Source organism: Amphiura filiformis, chromosome 10 (genome assembly GCF_039555335.1).
Source record: "Amphiura filiformis chromosome 10, Afil_fr2py, whole genome shotgun sequence".
NCBI classification, from domain to species: Eukaryota; Metazoa; Echinodermata; class Ophiuroidea; order Amphilepidida; family Amphiuridae; genus Amphiura; species Amphiura filiformis.
The window spans coordinates 30,888,692-30,913,936 of record NC_092637.1 but is presented as its reverse complement, the minus strand read 5'-3'; the positions used below and the strand labels follow the sequence as shown (position 1 = coordinate 30,913,936).

General features: G+C 34.9%; 1 protein-coding gene across 1 annotated transcript in view; it reads left to right on the top strand.

The window, feature by feature from the left end:
* The first annotated feature begins 5,546 nt into the window (after positions 1-5,546).
* LOC140162730 (gamma-aminobutyric acid type B receptor subunit 2-like) overlaps positions 5,547-25,245 on the top strand; it is a 55,136-nt gene continuing 35,437 nt past the window's right edge. The window contains exon 1 of the mRNA XM_072186016.1: positions 5,547-6,263. Within this exon, the coding sequence (XP_072042117.1) occupies positions 6,033-6,263 (231 nt within the window). The 5' untranslated portion in view covers positions 5,547-6,032. The remainder of the gene's footprint in view (positions 6,264-25,245) is intronic.

The following is a 25,245-nucleotide window of genomic DNA, read 5'->3' as shown; positions in this document are numbered from 1 at the left end:
ATTATTTATCACGTGCAGAATGAAGTTGTAGCTTGAGTTGCAGCTAAAAGATTAAAAACAGGGAAAAACTCTAAGTCGTTTTCTTTTTCGTTTCGGCTAAACTAGTATCTCATGATGCAGTCATGTCTACAGTAGAATTCATCTCGACCTTTGCAGGACTTAAACCCCATTAAAAGCTATTAAACCAAGATAACACTCATTGAAGCAGCTCAACTGATTAAATCAGATCTTCTCTGGTTGTGCACAAGTGTCTGTTTTACATGTGCGACATCGCAATAAAGCTGGTATTATAGCTTCAGTTGGGTAATCGATTATAAAGGAAACGAAAGGAAACAATGGTATGTGTACCTTTGTTCACGAAATGAGACAATGCCCTGCTTTTTGTTAACCAGCATTCTTCAAAATGAGCAACATAATGATTGTTGACTTAACACGGTTTGGAAATAATTTCTTCATATTTTTGGTGTTATCTGTCGTTTACATATCCTTCCTAAAACACAAAAGTGCGACCCTCTCCAAACATCTAAATTAGCTAAACATTTAGGACATGTTACAAAACTATATTTTCTAGAACCTATTTAGAATAGTTTAAATGTAGCTTGTACCGTTTTTTGTGGCATCCTTCAGAACGGAGCGGTCCGTTACCAATATAGCTCAATATTTTCGGTCAAATCTCCATTCAATTAACACGGGGAGTTGGCTAGCTATGAGCTAGCTATGCTTTGCCCTCACTCATATTCTACGAAAGTGCGACCCCTTCTGAACATCTAACCTAGCTGTAATTTTAGGTCATGTTAGAGAAATATATTTGCTAGAAGTTTGTAGAATAGTTAAAATATTGGCCGGTTATTTTTCACACAGTGATGTTAACTAGGCAATGCCCATATACCTATAACATACACTGTTTGTAGAGGTCACGCGTCAATGGTGAGAGCACTGTGTATTGTGTATAGGAAAACGGACAGTAACTGCAGTATGTTAAACAAACTCATTAAGGAAGATAACTCAATTGGATTTTGCTCAAGATATAATCAGTCTAAACGCAGGACAACCGTTCTTTTGTTCTGCTTAGTCGCGCTATAAGTCGATCGATACATGTTAAAATCAGCACAATTCCGAGATACACCTTTTTGCTATGAAATTTATTTTCTCCGTCAAATATAAAGCAAAATTTTTTTTTTCTTCAGTAATGTCAAATAAAAACATAGTGCTTGGATGAACATTTTTTTTATAAATCCTGGTGTTAAAATTAAGCATCAAATTGTGTCTTTTAGTGTGATATTTTTGATTTTTATAGGCCTTTAGTTCGCCCGTGAGCTTTTTACAGAATTCATTTTTTAGCGTCTCAAACTAATATAGTTTGCTAAAGAAAGATATTTCCCACCTCTGTAAAGCACATCGTGTGGGTCTATATATTATAGTTTTGTCAGCATTTCCGTTTTGATTCCATAATTTTTGAATACCAGCTGAAAAAATTTCAAATCCACGCGTGAAATACTAGCATTGTGGATCGATATCTCTGGGTGGCCGGCCTGGATACAGTTTTGCCAGAACTTCAATATAGCAAAGAAATTACCTAGTGTTTCGGTATAGTGCCTTTTGTTTGTGTTTGTTTGAAATTGCTTAAACCCACCGAAAGTCATAATGAAGCAGCCAAAACAATACAAGGTTAAACACGGAAGTTTATAACAACCTATTATAATGACCTAGCTAAAGGAAAAATCGTTTATGGTAACAATGAGCCTTGCATTGTAAGTCATGGTTCAAATGTGTTGAGTACCCACCCCACCCCCATAGGCCTACCGGTACCTTATAATATTTATATAGCACGGCTATAGCTATACATTTAGAAAGTAGGTCCTAGAGCGCTAAATTATGACAAATAGGCCTACACAAACCCGAACGCAAGTCTGAAGGGTGTAATGAAAATGCCAACCCGCGATGGGGGGGTCATTCAAAATTCACCTGGAGATAGGAGGGACAGAAAATTAAAATCCCCTCTAATAACACGCGAATTTTTCTAGGTTTGGACAGTGGATTTTCCCATGGACCTCATCCTAGGTAAATAAATAAACAAACAAACAAACAAACAGACAAAATGGTTTTCATAATCATGGAATCCATAGCCCTATAAATTGAAATTGCAGGCTATCACGGGAGCAAATTTCCAAAATCCACCTCATTTACCAGAATTGGGGATTTGGGCTACCAAATCGCTGGTCAGGCAATCCTGGTTTTCAATGGAAAAGGGACCTGGGTTGACAACAATTGAAATATCGATTATTTGTGCTGGTTGCTCTCGAGGTAAAGTACTAAGTTTGACATTTTCGGAGCATGGAGGGGAAAAGGGTAAAATAAAAACGGAAATTCTGACAAAACTATAATATGTAGACCCACACGATGTGCTTTACAGAGGTGGGAAATATCTTTCTTTAGCAAACTATATTAGTTTGAGACGCTAAAAAATGAATTCTGCAAAAAGCTCACGGGCGAACTAAAGGCCTATAAAAATCAAAAATATCACACTAAAAGACACAATTTGATGCTTAATTTTAACACCAGGATTTAAAAAAAAATGTTCATCCAAGCACTATGTTTTTATTTGACATTACTGAAGAAAAAAAAAATTTTGCTTTATATTTGACCGAGAAAATAAATTTCATAGCAAAAAGGTGTATCTCGGAATTGTGCTGATTTTAACATGTATCGATCGACTTTTAGCGCGACTAAGCAGAACAAAAGAACGGTTGTCCTGCGTTTAGACTGTAATTATGTTCAATAATGTTCACGCCATCGATATAAATTGGTGTCTTACCAAGGCAGTACAAATGCAATATCTGCATCGCTACTTGCCAGATACTTCGCTCTACATCCAAGTTAAGTAGCACTATCAACTGCGTTATAAATAGGATATTGCAATAACCGGTAGCTTATTGATTAAAAAATCACATTGATTAAAAATATCCCATTACAAAGCCCGGTACACGGTATGTAATTTATCTACAGATGCTACCTGTTTCTTGCAAAGACGAATGACTTTCAATCAAGGCCATTCATGATGAATGTGCCTTTTCATGTTTCCTTTTGCATCATTATTAGTATTTTATTACACAGTGTGTCAATAAATTCGTCATGTTGATGTTATCACAATCTTTTGAAACCTATTAAAGATTGAGCCTCCAGGAATTTTGTATTTTTTAAGCGCCTTAAGGGCTGGGGTATGAGCGACCTTCAAGTTCCGGTATCTGGAGAGGGGAAGCAATGAGTTACCCCAAATCACAGCGGCAAGTAGTGACTGGGCCGCCGAGTGCTAATATATATTTATTTTTGAAGGTTCGTGTTTGTTTTAAATTTTGGGGCGTTTTTCCAAAATTTGATATTTTTGGTCATATTTCAAAAAAGCGACATGCCAAAGACAACTCTTTGGGCACATAGTTTGTTATTGTTATTGCAGTTCTTTTCCACATACCTACGTTAACATTCGATTGGGTGATTTACTAATATTATATATTTTATGACTGCAATTTGGCGTTTTCAATGCGTTTTACACGTATCATGAAATTAACGCAAATATCTAGTCACGCTGCTTTTAGAATTTTTACCTGATCGTCGGCTTTTGTAGGCAACAGAATGCAGATTGGCTCACGATAGATGTCGTATTCCTCTATGTGGTTCACTCATTGATAAAATGAGTTTGCATTCCTTGTAACAACACACACATTGCCGTCTGGAAACCGGGTCTGGTACTGATTTTGGGACAGCCAATAGACTTCAGCGCCGTATCAAATCTCATAAAAACCACACGACTGACGACTATGTGTTTATGTTTCCCGCACGAAAGCTTGTGTCTACATCTATTACTATACTTCTTTGGAAACGTTGACCTTTGACCATTCTTTGTATAACGCCCTGATATGACCTTGATATGTTCGCTTGATTGGGTACGTTATAGCATCCATTTCATTGAGGTGTTAGGACTTGGTCAGTATAATACTTGCAGGGATACAATAGTTTAACATGGTGTGTGAGCATGGTGAAAGACTCATTATTGATTATGCGCGGACATATTAAAGGCACAGGTCCTTTGCGTGTATAGCAGAAAATTATAATAGAATGTGTGAATAGAATGTTTGGAATTTTGCAACTAAAATACTAACTGCATTCTGCATTATGTATTTATTTATTTATTTAGGCCTATGCCTATTTATTTATTTACTGACTTATTTATTTATTTTATTTCTTTGGTATATTAGTTAGTAGGCCTAGTTAGTAATATTCCATGATAGGCCTACGTCGGTTTATTATTGATTGTTGATAACTTGACAACTTGATTGATTGATCGATTGATAGTCATTTCACATTATATTCCTAGTTTATAGGCCAATTTGAATAACATCGTACATTAGATAAATAGACCTATCAGTATTGATTTATTCTATTCAGCAATATCAAGGATTACTATCAAACTTCTCATAGCTGATTGCCAGTTGGCTCAGTGGTAACGCAGTAGGTTTTACAACACCGAGGTCCCGGGTTCGATTCCCACCTCTGCCTATTTTTTGCAAGGCTGAGAAAAAAAATGAAATTTCTGGACTGCAAACTTATTTGGCGCGCGATCTGAGCTGGTCCTTTTCTGGTGGCTGTGTCTGTTACAGGCACACTCCCTCTGCATCCAAACCAGGTTCACGCTCATTAGACCTCCCTTAATATGCCGGATAAAATCGTTATGGAGACATAACCATCCTTCGCGTGTATTTTGACACACATGTGGCCCTCATGTGGTAGATTTATTCCACGCTGCCCTTGATTACGAAAGTCTAGTTACTCCATTGATCTAACCCAAGCGCAGTAAAATATTGATTGGTAATGTTACAAATTTGGAATTGCGTAATAAATAAACTGATCGCAATGTAAACATGACCACCACCCTCTGAGAGCTTCTGAATGTGATCAAATTTCAAACTCACTTAATATGCACATTATATGGGGACAATTAAGTGATTCTTAAGGGAATTTGGAAATGTAATCGATTTGCTTCAACATTTAAATGAGTTGCATCATTACACTCAATTGAATGCTATCAGTGTCTTTAAAAGCTACGTGCAATATCAACAATTAGAGCAATATGCGCAGAAAAGGATATTTGTTGATACCAAAGCTATTAGAGGAAATTGCTTCAATAGACAAAGGACATCCAATCAGAGGTAATCATAATGCTGTGCTGCTGCTTGCTTCTTTATTACATTTATAACATTCCCGTCACGATTGTGGATGATTTCGAAATCAAGGCTATATATTGATAACGGAGGCGCCATCTACTTAGCACGGGTAAATGGGTTATACCATTACATTGAATTGGATGCTATTAGGAAGCTGCTTTGTAAAGAGGACAAGCAATTTGTTAATACCAAAGCTATTAGATAAAGATCAGATGTAATGGACTAACTCATCTATTAAATGACGTACTGCTACTTCTTTTTTTACGTTTTGATACCATATATAAGGTATTGTCGTTTACGATTGTAGTTGATTTTGAAATACGTGGCTATAACGGATGTACTGTTATATTACTTTTGAAAGCAAAGGAAAATACAACACTAATGAGGAAACGACAAGATGAGATAAGGACTACAATGTAAATGGCATCCATTCTTTGAGGTCATCTTCAAAAGCAGCCTCATCAATTGTACCAAGACCGTGTGGATGGACTGTTAGGATATTATTAGATTTGGTTACCTTGCCAAACAAATGTTCTATTGGTGCAACGATTTAGCACGCATTCGTACCAACTCAAGGTTACTAGTACCACATAGACGCGAGAAAGGGACGCGCACTGAATGCTGACGATTATTCAGCAAAAATTGAATTAGATGCTTACAAAGAGCAACTCTACAGTCGTGTTTATGTTACAATGCATAATTCGCTTTCATGGATACGGCACTTAATGTGCCAAACATTGACATAGGGCTTCACACAAGCCGATGTTAATCAAATAATCGGATACACTCTGTACTGTAACACTGTGTCTCGCAATGGCTACTTTAACAATCCTACTGATGTCAATCTGCTTAGTTGATACGCTATCCCAGCTGGAGGTTATGGGTTCAATTCCAATCTATATTTTGGGTTTATACCCTATGAGTGGCGGATGGCCTGGCGGTCAAGGGATTCTCCCGGCTACACAGCTTGCATTCAAGCACATAAATGAAGATAGGGACTTGTTGACTGACTATGAGTTGGTACATATTGATAAGGATACCGAGGTAGGCATGAACTTACAGTTTGAAATTTGGAAATGATTTTATATCATTTCTTTATTTTTATCCTTTTTAGTTAAAATACAGTATCTGCTATTGTCAATGAAAAGCAGAAATTTCGTTTTAATTCGGAAGCAGGTTGAGTCAACTACATTCACAAATATCTGCATCCGTAAAAACACAGTACTGTAATGTTATTTGATTGTAGACTCGCTTGAATCTAAATTATAAACCCTTGCCTTCCATGTATGTACTGCTTTGATTTTTGTATCCTCTTTTAGGGTACGTTTCAATAGGCATCTACGAAAACGTTTTTTTTTTAAATATCAGTTGATTCGGACATAATAAGTTGCGCATAATGGAATTTATTACACAGTGCCCCATGTGCCACTGTGTTGTAATAGAAAATACAAATTGAACGATGTTTTTGACCGAATATGGCAAGAACACAGTGGTCATGAACCCCTCCCTCTTTTGTTAGTTAGTCGGGGGAAATCGGGGGGAAATTGGCGGTATTAAAAGGGCATTTCGTGATCCACAGCATCACCCCCTCCCCCCACTTTTCTCAAAAGATTTTTATATCACTAGAAACCTCTGGCTACATAATGTTTATGTACAAACAATTTCTTGCAGATTAATTTGTTTAGCAAAGATATCGTGAAATTTGAATTTCGTTCTGGTATACCAGAACGAAATTACAACACATTGTCTATGGAACAGTGTAATACACATAATCATGCATAACTCCCAAACACAAAATCGGAATCAACTGAAATTTTGAAAAAAAAGCTTTTTTCGTGGATATCTGCTGCAAAATGTCATAAAAAGAAGATGCTAGGATCACGAAATACTCCTTTAACTATATATTAAGTGATCGAAGTGAGTCGAACATTTTTGAACAAACGAACATTTTTGAAATGCACTCATTCGGTTTCTGATGGTATAACTCCTTTTGGAATAAGTTGAAAGGGCCAAAAGGGGAGGAGAGTCGAGGCTGTGGATCGCGTTGTCCCAGCAAACACAAAACGTTTTAAATAAGTTATATTTTGGGTTTTGGTTTAGGTAAAAACGTTTCAATAACATTCAAATGTCGGGTTATATAAAGGTCATGAAATCGTTTTCAAACGTTTTGTATGAAAACACACTACAAGAATATTTTTAAATGTTTTCGAAATGTCATTGTAAACTATTTTTGCATACATTTTTGGCCAAATATTTTGTCAACACTTTATTTGCACCCAGCAAACACAGAAATGTTATTTAAAAAAATGTTTTTAATAAAATTTAAATGTCGGGTTATATAAAGGTCGTGAAAACATTTTAAAAACGTTATTGTCAATATTTTGGGCAAAGCATTACAAACTTAACGACGACAACGTTTGGTGTTTTACCGCCGCAGAACCATCCGTCGTGGAAATCGAAAACGCACTATGTACTCTAGAGGACAGAATAATATCGTGATAATTCCTATAATAAATCTTTGTTCTATTGTTAAGTTACTCATTGTACAGCTGCGAGAGGACTGTCAGGCAGCACAGACATTGTAACGCTACGCTTTATGGGAAATGCATGTCCAGGATGGGAGGGTGGGAGCTTAGGGCTGTGGATAAAAAAAATAGGTTAATAATGTGTCCCTTGTGTGTTTTCAGTGGTGTTTTTTCTACGAAATCTCAAAGAAATGACATCTGTGAAATTGCATCCATGATGATGCTTTATAATAACAATATTCATATATCCAAATACATCGCCAACACAAAACACTAATTACCTTAAAGGGCAGGTCTATTGCAAAAACAACATCATATCATTGGCAAGCTAATATTATGAGGACAATGAAAATGACTCCTTTTTTGAGAAAATAAGACGTTTAAAATTGATATTCCGCAAAAACCAACTTAAGCGGTGAGTTCCTTCGGACGAGACAGATTTGGCCTAGAAAAAAGGCGACGTCTTGAAATGAGATGTGCCCGCTTTGAGAAAAGGGACTATAAACGCTCTCAATGGACAGAACGTATACTGTTGTTGTTCACAGAAAAAACTTCAAAGGAGAAATACGCATAAAAAATTGCAACAAGTGTCAACTTGTAATGTAATAATTATTCTCTTCGAATAGAGATAAACTTGTTTTTGCAGTAGACCTGCCCTTTAAGTTAACACATTTGTCGTAAAAAGACTCAATACAAAATCAAGAAATTCACTGAGTTACCTACCAAAAAAGTAATAATAATTCATTTATTAGGGATAGTGTGAAATTTATTTGGAGCTTATATAATCACTCAAAATCAAACTTTTTTTTTTTTTTTAAATTAACATCTTGGTATGTAAAACAAATTTCTTTAGGAATTGAATTTTGCTCAAGATAATAATGTTCAATTGTTCGCACCATCTATATACGTAGTAAAATGGTGTCATAGCAAAGCAGTATAATAGGCTATTGAAATAACTGGTACCATATTGACTAAAACACACAATTATTTCCCATCACAAAACGCTGTACTCGCTATGTAATTTATTAATGATACTGCCTTTTTTCTTGGAAAGTGTACGCAAATGATTTTCAATCAAGGCCATACATGGTTAATGTGCCTTAGTTTCATGTTTCCATTTACACTATTACATTGTGTGTCAAGAAATTATATTGGAAAAACTGTTTTAACCCCATGAGAACTACCTGCCGATTGGCGAAAAAGAGGTTTCCATTATCAATTGGACCAATAAGCAACATTGTTAGAAGGATTTCACCACACAAAAAAATTTGGGTGAATTATTTGCGAATCTCCATTCTGATTGGTGATTATAGTGACGATATCAGGTAATTGACTAATCACAGGCAATGTCAGATCGGCAGGTAGTGCTCAGGGGGTTAATAAAGTAAATTGATGTTAGTTCGTCATGTTGATGTTAGTTATCAAAATAATGGAGAATCTTTTGACACCTTTTGAATATAGAGCTTCAAGGAATTGCGTATTATTGAAAACGTATTTGTAACCAAAAAGCTGTGCATATTGGGGTGTGTATTATGTTCGTGTGTGGTGGTTGTTGTGGGAGAGGTAGACCGGTTTCCATTCCCTTTTTGATTATTCATAACAATTATTCATACCAGTCCATGCATAAAACACAATACATCCCCGTACTGCTCTGCCCAGAGAAAAAGGTCATGTTTTTCATGAATAGCTAGCTGTTGGATCAGAACATGATTGGATAAAATGGTCTCAGGGGGTTAATAAAGTAAATTGATGTTAGTTCGTCATGTTGATGTTAGTTATCAAAATAATGGAGAATCTTTTGACACCTTTTGAAGATAGAGCTTCAAGGAATTGCGTATTATTGAAAACGTATTTGTAACCAAAAAGCTGTGCATATTGGGGTGTGTATTATGTTCGTGTGTGGTGGTTGTTGTGGGAGAGGTAGACCGGTTTCCATTCCCTTTTTGATTATTCATACCAGTCCATGCATAAAACACAATACATCCCCGTACTGCTCTGCCCAGAGAAAAAGGTCATGTTTTTCATGAATAGCTAGCTGTTGGATCAGAACATGATTGGATAAAATGGTCTACTAAAGTAGACTATGGGAGAGGCAGTCAGGCGATCAATGTTAGTGTGAGAGTCATGACGGATAGATGGATAGTTATTATTTTGCATACGTATAACCGTTATAAGCAGGATTTCTGAGAAACATTCAAAGCGCTTCTAAATTAACAGGACAAAAGATACCATTAAATATCTATTCCAGCACTAGTGACACATCATTAATTTACGTGGACCTTTCAATGTACTATAATAGCATTTTATTTAGAAAAAATAAATGTAACAGGGCTGCAATGCTAGTTTCCATGCTCCGCCAATGATAACATATGCATGAGGTGTCATTGGAATTGAAGCAGATGCTAGTCTTGTTAATGATCGTACCGAAAAATGGCTCAAAGTTGATATCCATACTTTGGATAATAATAATAATAATAATAATAATAATAATAATAATAATAATAATAATAATAATAATAATAATAATAATAATAATAATAATAAGCTTAAAAAGTTACCTTTTCAGAGTCTGAATAGAGCAGCGACGTAGCTTGCGACGACATCACGGCGTCTTCATTCAGTGTAGTGATTACTCTCCTCCGGTCACCTGATCACCCGGTGGGTGGTCAAGTGTCAGCAGATCGTCATAGATGGCGCGGCGGGCAGGTCATATCCGACATAATATCCCTGTTGAGAGTAGGTCTTTGTGTCACACTAGAGCCACAGCCCCGCTGACAGCGGTCGGTGAACATACTTCCAATCACAAGCACAACATAAATGTCGAAGTGATCGGAAGGGAGGATAACTTTTGGAACAGGAAAATCAGAGAAGCCCTGGAGATCAATATGACCTGCCCGCCATCTATGACGATCTGCTGACACTACGTCGCTGCTCTATTCAGCCTCTGAAAAGGTAACTTTTTAAGGGATCTAAAATGAGCGTTTATTGCGTTTCGACAGTATTTTTTGTAGGACATGAGAGCACCTCAGACCTATCGAATTGCATTCTGAATACGAAGCATGTCTTTCTGATATCAAATAATTTTCATTTTTGAAAATCACAATATAATACAAATTTTATGACAAATTATAAAAATTTGATATTTTTCAAATTTTGATATATAACAGTCCTCGAAGTAAATTATATAAATCTAATGATATATTCTTAAAGTGTATGTAGCAGGAGGAAAAGCCGACGGTGAAATGAAAATTTTGACCTTTCATATTGAAGATATGGATTTTTTTCCCAAAAGACCTATTTTTTTTTGGTGTTTTGGGAAAAAAATCCATATCTTCAATACGAAAGGTCAAAATTTTCAATTGATCGTCGGCTTTTCATCCCACCTACATACACTTTAAGTATAAATCATCAGATTTATAAAGTTTACTTCGAGTACTCTTAAATATCAAAAATATCAATTTTTAATGATTTGCCATAAAATGTGAATTAAATTGCGAATTTCAAAAAATGAAAATTATTTGATATTAGAATGACATTCTTCGTATTCAGAATGCAATTCGATATGTCTGATGTGCTCTGATGTCCCAAAATAAATACTGTCCAAACGTTCATACCCCAGCCCTTAAGCTTATATGTCAATATGACAGAGTCCAATATAAGTCTACATGCTGCTAATAACTGATAATAATAATAAATAATAATAATAATAATAATAATAATAATAATAATAATAATAATAATAATAATAATAATAATAATAATAATAATAATAATAATAATAATAATAATAATAATAATAATAATAATAATAATAATAATAATAATAATAATATAATAAAAAGTATTACAATCAAGCATGTTGGTCTTCGACGTATGTTTGTACCTCTTTAGAAATGTGTTATAGGTATTTAGGTATATCTAGCGGGATATCTAGTACTGTTTAACTTATCACGTTTCCTTAACATTTTACTGGCCAATCTAACATGTTTCTGAAACTATTGCTAGAATAAAATAAAATAACCTTAATTTAATTTACAGGCTAGAGAAACCCGAATACCTTTCCATAAAGAAGCCGAGTGGTATGTGTTCAAATAAATATTGTTTTGCCTCCGGACTATGGTATCAGAACCAGAATGCGATCTAATTTCAGACTCAAAAAACATAATGGAGTTGCTTCAACATTAAATGAGTTACACAATTTGACGTTTATTAGGAATCTTCTCTAAAAGTCACGCGCGCATTTGGAGGAGTGGGCTTTGGGGGGGCGAGCCCCCCCCCCCCCCGGGTAAAAGCAGGAGGCGGCCAAAACGAAGGGGCGGCGGAAGAAGAAGGGGCGCGAAAAAAGATGGGCGGCGGAAGAAAAAGGGCGGCAAAAAGATTTAGAAAAGAAAAAAAGGGCGGAAACAAATTTGAAAAAGTATAAAAAAATTTGAAAAAGAGGTACTATACATCAAAATGTGTTGCTTTTAGGGCGCTAGCGCCTACAATCCCTTTTTTTTTTGCTCTTCACTTTTTCAAACCACCCAAAAAAAATTGGGTCAACCTTTTCGGGCTGTTCTTTGCGTACAATAATAATCATCCATTAAAGCAATAATACCCAGACAAGCAATTTGTTAATACCAAAGCTATTTATACGATTTTTAAGTACCCAATAAACGTTTTATGAGCTAGTGGAATACATCATATTGAAACAGACGCGCTGCATGCGTATACCCAGCAAACACAAAAACGCTTTAAAATAAGGTATATTTTAGCTTTTGGTTTAAGTAAAAACGTTTTAATAACATTAACATGTTGGGTTATTTAATGGTCATGAAAACGTTTTAAAACGTTTTGTATGAAAACACACTACAACAATATTTAAAAAAAATAAAAATGTGTTCAAAATGTTATTGTAAACTATTTTGCAAACATTTTTTGCCAAATATTTTGTCAACACTTAAATAACATTATGTTAAAATATTTGCACCCAGCAAACACAGAAATCTTCTTAAGATGTTTTTTTTTCCAAAACGTTTTAATTTAATATTTAAATGTCGGGTTATATAAAAGTCGTGAAAACGTTTTTAAATCGTTATTGCAAATATTTCGGGCAAACAATTTTCGCAACATATTTTTCAACCCCAAAATAACCTTTTGTTTAAAATGTTTTGTATCAAGTTTTCAAAAATGTTTTTGGAATGTTATTAAAACATTTTGATACCATTTATATAACCCGATATTTGAAACTTTTTCTGTAAAACATTTTGTGTTTGCTGGGCAGTAAATTACAAAAAATGTTTTTAATGTTATGAAAACGTTTTATACCCTAAACATACCCTTTATATAAACCGACATTTAAACATTTTTTGACAATTGATGTCGAATTGATGTCGAAAACGTTTTGTGTTTGCTGGGTAGCTTCTTTTGTTATGTTTGAACATGCAAGGCATTGTCGTTCACGGTCATGGATGATTTCGACATACACACAGTGATTATATGATAACGGAGGCAGTATCCGATTAACCGAAAATTATTACTTTTGAAAGTAACGCAAAATCTTTGACTGCTACTGAAAAGACAAGATAAAATGAGTTGGCATCCATATTTTAAGGACATCTTGAGAAGCAATTAGGTGTACTGTAAAGAAACCCCGAAAGAAACAGGTCTTTAGACACTCGTGTTTGTATTACAGTGCATCGCTTGCGTCTACAGTCGTGTTCACACAGTCGGACTTAAATCACTTATTACCGGTCTTAAATTACGTCGGTAATAGTATCGGATATAAGTGGCAGTGTGAATTAGCGTCGGATATAACTATATCCGACGTAATGTGCTTTAAATCCGACAATTTGTTCACACAGTCGGACTTAAATTACGTCGGTAATAGTATCGGATATAAGTGGCAGTGTGAATGAGCGTCGGATATAAAAAAAATTACTATATCCGACGTAATGTGCTTTAAATCCGAAAATTTAAGGCTGAAGATGACCAGGATTAAGAGCTGTTAAGACCGATCGAAACGTTACGTCCGGTAATAGTAATTACGTGTGGACATGCAGCACTATTGGGCTGTCGGATATAACTGTGAGTATATCACTCGCGCAAAATGTTAAGCAGAGTCATAGGCGTAGATCCCGGGGATGGGGGGAATCCCCAATATTTTGCCAGGGGATGGTCCATACAATCACCCCCAAATGTTGACGCCTGATAATGGGTTTCTGACCAAATTAATCTCATATTTGCCCATTTTTGCCCCAAAAGTGCAAATTTTCGCGCGCTTCGCGCGCATTTATTCTACTTTTACACCATTATTTCATCAGTTTAGCTTCAAAATAGCACAAATTTTCGCGCGCTTCGCGCACAATTGAACCAAAAACTTATTCTGTCGCCAAAAGGTGCTGGATTAACTATACTTGAAATATTTTTCCAACTCCATCCCCCCAATGTCAAAAAGAAATCTACGCCACTGAGCAGAGTAATTTACTGCGTGATGTCATCATGGCTGCAGCTGCAAATATTAATATAAATAAACGCAATAGAGGGGTCAATTGGAATGACATGGGAACATTGGCTATCCTCAAAATTTGGAGAGACACGGAAAGTATTTCTGGGATAAAAAAAAAGCTTTGGGAGGAGATAGCCACGCTATTACATGACAAGGGGGGATTCCCCATATGGTCAGGGGAGCAGATACATGCTAAGATAAAGGCACTGAAATCCTTATTGGGATTACCTACACGAGTTTCTAGGGGGGGGGGGGTAGCAAATGTAAACCCTCCAGAGGGCTGGGGGCAGTATGGCCCTGGAAGTAGATGGAGATGACATTTATTAAGCCATAAGCATGATAACAGAAACGCGTGTAATTGGATTTTATAAGATGATTAGGGGGTCCCAAATATACGGAAAGAAAAATAGGGGGTGTCATAAAATATTTTTGATGACCAAAATGTAGGGAGTCACAACACAACATGACTACATATAGTGTGTGTATTTTATTCCCAAAGACTGATGCCTGTTTGGGGATGCAAACGGTGGGGGGTCATAAAATCTTTGCTGACAAAATAGGGGAGGTCGCAATTTTATTGAAGCCGACTTTTTGTAAATTTGGGACCCCCCCCAAAAAAAAAATAGCATGATGATGGGAGTCATTGTTATTTTTTATGTTTGTTATTTTTTCAAAGATGTCTACCATGTAGGGCCTACATGTATAAAATGCGATATAGAGCTAAGTCTACTGTAAAATTGGACTACTTTGTCAAACTAAAATAATAATAATAATAATAACAATAACAATAACAATAATAATAATAACAATAACAATAATAATAATAATAATAATAATAATAATAATAATAATAATAATAATAATAATAATAATAGAACCTACATAAATACAAAATTGGTCTGAATTTTGGAACTTTTGAATTGGCATTTTTCTTACATGCCGTACCTACCGCATTGTCTGTAATTTTTTCTATAGAGGGGCGTTTATTGAAAGTGAATTTTCAGTGAAAAAATTTAAAATCGGGTTAAATTTTCTGATGATGCTCATGTAGAAAGGAGCGATTTATGACCGGTAATAGGCTTTATATCGGACATAACACGTCGGACATACGCTGGCGAAGTTACGCAATTTATCGGATTAATTACCATAGCAATAGGTGAAAACAATTTTGAACATTGAATACAATACTGGTCTTTTCAAAGATACTAATCTTACAGGTGTAAGTAATCATCACGATTCACCTATTGCTATGGTAGTTAATCCGATTATTACGTAACTTCGACAGCGTATAGCGCTATTGCCGACAAATGTGGACGCGCTAGGGGATTAGCGGAAATATTTAATTCGATCGGACATAAGCCTAGATAAAATATTACCGGTAATAAGTGCATGTGTGAACACAGCTTACGTCTAGTACTATACTGCTTACGTCTAATACGATACGTTGTATGGCGATTATTATGATTTATACCAAGGATATACCCAACTATTATCAAACCTGTGTTGTGATTGGGACTTACATGAGGTATATCTTATTGTAAACACAGCCAAAAAAGAAAGTCTCCAGTAGTTCCATTCCCATTTAATCAGAGTCTGATGAGTTTATGGCAAAATAATTTATATAATAGTTTTCTATACACTTTCCTTCAAACGTTGATACCAAATTTGACATAAAAAGTTTAATCATCATGAGCATAGGAGACGTTGTTTGGAAATTCATGCAATTTAAAAATGACAAATTACGAATTGACCACGCAAAATCCAATGCATGGTATCAGCTTATTATGTGGCCTGAAGCAACCCGTACAGGAATCATTGCACACTTGCCTGCGCACAATTGAAAGAGCGGGGTATTTGATTTGCATTTTGCCATGCATGGGTAAACCTTTAACCTGCCGGCCTATTCAGGCGACGTAATTCTTGACACTCACGCTAGCTCTGCTACGTGATACAATTCCCTATGTCATTTTTAAAATTGCGCGAATTTTCAAACAACGTTTGCTATGCTCACGATGATTAAACTTTTGATATCAAATTTGGTATCAACCTTTGAAGGAAAGTGTATAGAAAACTATTATTTAAATTATCTTGCCATAAACTCACCAGACTCTGATTAAATGGGGATGGAACTACTGGAGACTTTCTTTTTTGGCTGTGTTTATAATGCCCTGCTATTCAGCAAACCGGCCAATGACTGACCTTGTTATATGTTGATTGGGTAGTGTGATGATCGTGATCTGTTATAAAGCATACAGATAAAAGACTGATTGGTTTAGCAGCTGGTCACAACATAATCCTGCAGGGAACACAATAGTTTGACAATGGCGTGAAAGACTCATAGGCGCGGATATTATAAAGACTTAGATATTATAAAGATTATAAAGGTCCTTTGCGTGTATAGTAGAAAATTGTAAATAATGAATGTTTGCAACTTTGTAACTAAAAACTAACTGTATTCTGCATTATGTCTTTATTTATTTATGCATATTTATTTATTAGTTTATTTACTGACTTATTTGTTTATATAGTTTGTAGATTAGTAAGTAAGCCTGCGTGCAGAAATGGTAACGCTACATGTACACTGCAGTGTAGTACATATCCAGAATGGGAGGGTGGGAGCTTAGGGTTATGGATCAAAATAAATTGGTTTAATAATGTGTTACATTTTTTTTTATTATTCAAATTTTATTTTCCATCTTTTTTCCACATCGGTCAATTTGCATATACAATAATACAAATACATATACATGTTACAGTACATCAGAATGTCTTGACAACATACAAACTCTATAATTAATTGTGAATTGTCGTACAGATTATTATTAAGATACAATCATGAACAGTTAATTTTTCAAAAATCGACCTCCAACGAATATTAAATTTATTATTGTCCTGAATCAATGATGATGCGTTAAGATAAATATTCGTATATCAATATGGCCAACAAACACTCTATATACCTTGTTACTGTTGCATCAAATAATATGAGAAATCAACATTATTAATTTGTGATGAAAAAAAATCGAAGAATCTACTAATTTTCAAATTTGATTGGAACTTATACATATCACAACAAATCAAAATTGTTTTTTTTTATGCAGCCAAACTAGCATCTCTGTATATGAAACAAATTCGTTAAAGGAAAAAACTCAATTTAATTTGGCTCAAAATATAATTATATTTATATGTTCATAATATAATCAAAATATAATTATGTTTTCGTGTTCATAATGTATACCCAAGGCAGTATTCAGATTGTAACAATAAAATATTATACAATCGAAGACCTGAGCGCAAGAAGACCGTAAGTCCACTTGGCCCCTCAACATGTACATGTATACACTAAAGTTACGTATAGTTTCTTAGGGTTTTATAATGTTTAATACATGTTCGTTCCAGGGTGAAAACATCATGAAAGATTTGTTTTGGCCCCTGAACATGTATAAAGCATTACCAAACTATACGAAACTTGAGTGTATACATGTTGAAGGGCCAAGTGGACTTACGGTCTTCTTGCGCTCAGGTCTTCAATTGCAGTTTCGCTTTTTAGAAAAAAATATCATAGCTACAATGTTATATGCAATGGAATCAGCAACATCTTGGCTATAACCATGATAACAGAAAAACTTCACTTGGCCTATTTACTTGTTCGTGCTCAAACGTTATGCTCAATTAACTAAATCGTTCAGAAAACAAGTTGGGCCACTTTTGACATTTTCGCTCATATCAAGCTTGCATCATGTAAAATTGACTTTCATGATTAGCAATTGCATTTTTACGTTTCAGAATAAAATTAAATGAGTCATGGCGTAAATGTGATATGTAGTAGAATTTGTAATATTTTAGCTAACAGAAACAAACTTTACTTGGTTTCTTTCCTAGTTCATGTTCAAACACTATACTCGATTTTACCTAATCGCCCGAGTTGGGCCACTTTTTTTTCCATGTTCGCACGTATTGAGTTTGTACCACGTAAAATAAACTTTCATTATTATCGTCAAAGATTTGAGACCAAATGCTAAGGGGTTTTTATGTTTTTATTTCGCTTAAATGACATTACATGTAGTAAATAAATAATATGTTACTTGATTCAAATTTGTAAATAAAAAATACAGCTTCAAATGTCCCATTCTTTAAAATTACACATCTTAAGAGCACCGACTAGATAGATGGTTCTTGATTCAACTCAATTCATCTTTTGCTACACAAAGACACGAAATTGGCCCAAGGTGTTTTAAGACTCCCATATATTCGCTTGTAGACCACCGATTGTAAAAGGGTTTATGTAGTAGCTTATGAAATTACATTGACGACCAAGTAAGCTTCAATACAACCAATAAGTGGCATTAATGAAGAATTGAACTTTTGTTTACAACACATAAAGTTGCTCACCTGAAATTTTCGGTTTTTAAGACTACAACCTTCTTCAGCAGAATGAGCCAGTTCGTTGATCGATTTGACGACTCTTGACTTGTGACGTCAGAACTGGATCGTAGACTCTTGCTAAGTTGTAGCGCCCCGTCCTTATTCAAAGAAGGTTGGTTCGCCCGGATGTGGATGGCCTTGACTCCTTGACAACGTTTGCACACTTTTTGTGTGGACCTGAGAGCACATCAGAAACACCAAATTGCATTCGGAATATGAGGAATGTTCTTTTTGAAATTCGTGATATGAGATAAATTTTATGGCATATTATTAAAAAATGTTGACACCAGTCCTCGAAGTAAATTGATATGTACTTAAAGTATTATGTAGCTGGGAGGAAAAACGTCCAACATTTGAAATTTTTGACCTTTTGTATTGGAGATATACATTTTCCCCCAGAAACACCTAAAAGTTTTAGGCCTTTTTGGTAGAAAAAATGTACAAAATGTATATCTTTAATGCGCAAGGTCAAAATGTGCAAATGATTATAATTGAAAACACTTTTTTGCTTTTTCCAAGTAAAGGCTTTTTATACGTGGCTCATACTTTTTGACATACACCGTTTACGACAATGATGAATTGCATACACGCGGCTTCATAGTAATCAACTCTTACCAATTGATCAATTGTATTTTTCAAATTGAGATGAGTAGGAAATAATGAAAGGGTGTTTTATTCCAGATAACAACAGCTTGCCCAGCGTAATGTATACGGCTAAAGTTAAAATTAAAAGCGAAGAAGCGCAGTGATTTATAGTGCACTAGTGCACTACGCACAGGCACAACGCCTACACGTTGATCGACAAAATTCAAATGTTAACAAATAAGTTGTTGTTAATTACCACTAACAATTATTATGAGTTCTAATTATATAATTGTTTAATTAAATAATTATGCAAACATAACATCAGACAAATTGATTTCAGTAATCTTAACCATTTTCCGAATATAAAACAGTCAATATTTGTTTTATATACCGAATGGATACGTGGATGTTGCGATTGCGCAGTTTGATCGTGACGCACGTGACCGGTCCATAGTTCATTTCCATGACCGGTCCATAGTTCATTTTGCGGGCATAGTTAATTCAATGACTGTACATTCAACCAATCAGATGACAAGAATCTATATATGAGGTATATAATTGAAAATAGAAATATATTTATCATTTTATTCAGCTCGAACTTTTTTTATGACATTATGACTATTTTTAATTAACCTTTTCGATAAATCCAATAATTATTTGCGGTTATAGACCCCAGATGTCGTCATTTGACGTCACACCGATACGCACATCGTTTAGCGAACATCGCTACTCCGCATTGCAAGTCGACGTGACGTCAAATGACGACATGTGGGGTCTAACGCAAGGAATTATGGGTTTTTACCGTAAAGTTTAATTGCATTGTGATTATTAGAAAGAAATATAAACATGATCTGAGAAAACTTAACCTCGAAGATGGTGATACATTAGTTCGTATCCGCTTGGTTATTTGTAGATATATATATATATATATTAATACATCAAATCGCTCCATTCCTGTCGATGTCCTTCTCCAATCCTGTTACCCTCTGACTCCCCCCTCCCCCCCCTCTCCATCCCCCTTTCTTTCTCTCGTTCTTTCTCCTGCTCTCTAATATGTGACGTGCCATGTCAAAAGGAGACACTTTGGGCCAGGATCGTAAAGGGAGAAATAGCCAAAAATCTGCCCGGGGTGATTTTTTTCACAATTTGGCTTTGTTTCGAATTTGTGATGTTATTAAATATTGTCTGATAGTTTCAGACTGGAATATAACTGGCATCTTGTATTTTTTGAGACATTTTTTCAAGGCACTTCTTACTCTCAACATTGTCAATAATATTTTTAAAGGCCGATATCTCAATTTCCAATTTTATAATACCATAACTTACAAACTAAATATTTTCGCATATAAATGTCCTATTTCATTGGGGAAAACAAGTTGTGGAGCAAAATATGTCTTTATTTAAAATATGTGAAAACACTAAATTTAATAACCTGCCCAAAAGTGTCTCCTTTTGACACTGCACGTCACATATTATTATGGATTATGGAAACCGTTCTTGAATGTATGTGTTGGCTGCTATATACGTGGATAAAGGTTTACGGTGTGGGGTGTGTGGTTTGGGTGGGGTGTGTGTGCGAGACGGATGGCGGTGAAGTGTCATTAACAATATACCACAAAATGTTACAAGAAAACAATTTGTAAGCGCTCTTTGGCAAAGTCAAAGTTCATTGAATTTACAACCGTATGACAAAACAGGCGAGGTTTTGACTTGAGGGTTTGACTTTTAAAACCTACAATTTGGTCAAAAGATGTGCTTGGATAGGTAATTTTCAAAAGATTTACCACATTCGGCTTGCTATTACATTGAATTGCGTTATCGGTTGATCTAATGGGGAAGGGAGTGTTAGCTTTCGTTTTATATAAAAAAAAATTCTTAATGGACGAAGGGAACTCTTCAGGTTTCGACAAAAACCAATCACAGAGGCCTGTTTTCCAGCTAGAAACTCAAACAGCTCTAACGATGCTATGCATGGAACCGTGTTGTGTAAGAAAAGAGACAATTCACTGCTTGCTTGGAAGCTCTTGGGCGAAAATATGTGCTCAAGTGTATCGAGGTGGAAACTGTGCAAAGATGGTTTATAAGAGAATCGTTTTTGTATACAAATATTTTCATATGTTTAGCAGCTACCACATTATGTTATTAAATTGTACAACCCGTAAGGTCACAACTCCCAAATTAACAACTATAATGTATCGCATTTTTGTGAGACATGAGAGCACATCTGACATATCGAATTGCATTCTGAACACGAAGAATGTCTTTCTGATATCAAATAATTTTCATTTTTTGAAATTCACGATTTAATACAAATTTGATGACAAATTATTAAAATGTGATATTTTTCACATTTTTGATATATAACAGTCCTCGAAGTAAATTTTATAAATCTAGTGATATATTCTTAAAGCGGATGTAGCTGGGAGGAAAAGCCGACGATCAATTGAAAATTTTGACCTTTTATATTGAAGATATGAATTTTTTTCCCAAAAAGAACTAATTTTTTTTTTTTATTTTGGGGAAAAATCCATATATTCAATACGAAAGGTCAAAATTTTCAATTGATCTTCGGCTTTTCATCCCACCTACATACACTTTAAGTATAGATCATCAGATTTATTAAGTTTACTTCGAGTACTGTTAAATTTCAAAAATATCAATTTTTAATCATTTGCCATAAAAGGTGTATTACATTGTGAATTTCAAAAAATCAACATTATTTGATATCAGAAGGACATTCTTCGGATTCAGAATGCCATTCGATATGTCTGATGTGCTCTAATGTCCCACAATAAATACTGTCCAAACGTTCATACCCCACCCCTTAAGAAAATCCTTGGTCACTACATTGTAGTTCATTATGTATAGGATAATGGCCAAGGATTAGAACGTGAGTGGGTAAGAATGGCTGAGCCGCGGAGCGGCGAAGCCATTCTTACCCACTCACGTTCTAATCCGCGGCCATTAACCGACTTAATACACACCTATGACGTCGCGCTATTGTTTTACCGCTCCATTATTTTTCACGAATGGAGTGTTATTGAAATAGGTTGCTCTTTACAAATTGATCAATTACTCATTGATGCCGGACAATACACTAATATAATGATCGTACTAAATTTTAGGTGCGAGTGCAAAAATAGTCCGACTCAGCTTTATGTAAAATTTCTATAGAAATACCCATCATATCACGATCCAGGTGTTTAGTTCAAATCATCCGTAACCACCTTCTTGAATTATAAAGATTTAAAATGTTTGTTACACAAATTGAATAAACGTAGATTCGTAAAATCATTAAAGTGATTAGACCATCAATAGTTCTTTATGCCCACTTCTAATGTATTAACTGTTGAAGTAGTTGCGTTTAGGTCTCTATTTTGCATAATAAGGAAAATTGGCAAAAGGTCATATAGCATGTATAGGCTCATATGAAATGGTCATTACAGTTGTCAACCTCAAGAAAACTACACCTATCGCTATACCTGAGCAATGATACTCTTCTCTGTGAATCGAGTTTACGATTTTGGAACAACCATGCAATTATGGACACTATTGTTTATCATGGATAATTTTGTGATGGAATCATTCCGAGGATATATATCGTTGATTCGCAGCAGAAGGACCAAAATCAGGTACGAAAAGGTACGAAAATTTTAAATGTACTACAACACATTTTACCTAGGCCTATTATTGTCCTTGAACTTTGTCGGCAAAAAACAAAACAAACTTCGCCGCCTTCGACGCGAAATAAAAGCCACCTCAACTTCCAGTCCCCTTCCGAAATCAAATGGAGCGTCCCTAACATTGTAATCTTTAATTACCGTAAAATGGGGGTAACTTCGGTAAGCGTGGTAACTTTGGTCGTTCAAATATATTTTTTAAATGGTCATATTTCCGTACAGCAATATTGTTTTTAGTCATATTTGGTCTCAATTTGTTAAGAAATATATTTGGAAGAAGTCGCTCATGTCCAATTTCTTTGAAAGTTATGAAAATATTGGCAGTTTTGACCAAATATGAGCATTTTTTACATTTTTTCAGACAAAATAAAAATCGATATTTGTGAGCAAGGATGCGTGCTTGCTTAATTTTGCATGGGGACAAATGTCACAAAAACAAAACCTTGCCCATATACAGCGAAGATCAATTTTTTCATTTTCTTTTCTTCATGGAATGTAATACTCTGACCAAAGTTGCCCCAAATGCAGGGTAACTTTGGTCAGGCTATTTTCAACCCCTAGGGCACCCTTTCAAAATTATTCAAAAATCTTTTTCAACTTCAAGGTGTAGAAGGGAACCCTAACGTCATAAAAAAGAGATAATTAGAAATATATTTGGTTTTGTTTGGAAGCAGTGGTTTAAAAACTCTGAAAAGTGCCCAAAGTTACCCGTTTTACGGTATCGGATAGGCCTACTGATCGATGTAAGTAAATATTCAAGCATGCCAAAATACCATCAGATGAAACATCAGATATACTAATGACAAATAAAAATTATACAGAAAATAGACCTACTGTGGCTTTTATCATTATTAAACATGCCCGAAGAGAACGATTTGAAAATAAACAGATTCATACTAGGCCTAAATACATTGATACAGAATGTGTATTATGTATATGTAGCAATGTTGCCCAAAATATGACAAATTATTATGTAGGGCCTAAGCCACTGAAAACGTATAAAAATATAAAGAAGGAAAAAAAATGTTATAAAAAACAGTAAGCGTAGAAAGAAAAAGTAAAGGCCTACGACGTAAAGCCTAAGTGAGGGTAAAACACATCTTGCATAATAAGTACAACGTACTTAGCCAACAATTTAACCTGCCCGTTTTGATCTTGACTTACTTTTCACAGATTGCATTGTAAGGGCTCGGATAGCGACGTTTTTACGTATTTTGTTTGTGGCACCTAAGAGCAAATCAGACACATCCTTCTGATATCAAATAATTTAGATTTTATTAAATTCGCGATACAATACACATTTTAAGGCAAATTATTAAAATTGATATTTTTGAAATTTAACAGTCCTCAAAGTAAATTGTATAAATCTAACGATATGCAGTAAATAGTAGGAAGTTGGGTTGAACAGCCGTCAATCATATGAAAATTGTGACCTTCATTATTAAAGATATAGATTTTTTCTTTAAACACTAAAAAATGTAGGTCTTTTTGGAAACAAATGTTTAAGTTCTATATGAAAGGTCAAATTTTCAATTGAGTCGGTTTTTCATCCCAGCTACATAGGCCTATAGTTTAATTACATATCATTAGATTTATAAAGTTTACTTCGAGGACTGTTAAATTTGGAAAAATATAAAAAATATGAAATTTTAATAATTTGTATTATATCGCGAATTTCACGAAATCAAAATTATTATTATTATTAGATATAGGGACAATCCTCGTGTTCAGCATGCAATTCGATATGTCTGATGTGCTCTCAGGTCCCATGACAATACTGTGCAAATGTTGCTATCCGCTTCCTCAATTTATTGTATTAATGAAAATCATTTTCTTCTTGTTTTTCGTATCATTGTTTTGCATGAATGAAGTGATGATAACAATACCGCACTTTTCGCAAATACTTGCTTTTCAAAAGTGCAATTGATATTAACACTACATTCGTAAATGCCAATACTTTTTCCCTGAAAAGTATTTGCTTTTCAGAGAAAAGAAAAGGCATTTACGAATGGCGTGTTATTGTGATCATCGCTCCATTCGTGGAAAATAATGGAGCGGTAAAACAATAGCGCGACGTCATAGGTGTGTATTAAATAATTATAGTCATTTATTATAACCTCTGTCGGGCTTTATTTGTTTTCTATTCTTTCAAGGCAAATACAAGTCAATACAAATTAGTCCTGAAAGTACATAGGGTGTGCAAAAATAAGTTGATCCTTCGTTTTGCTTATAATTCTGGTAAATAACAATGAAATTTACATTTGTGTTATTCTGATGAGGTAGAATTATGTAAAATTTGTTTGGACCCAAATGTTGTGAAAGTT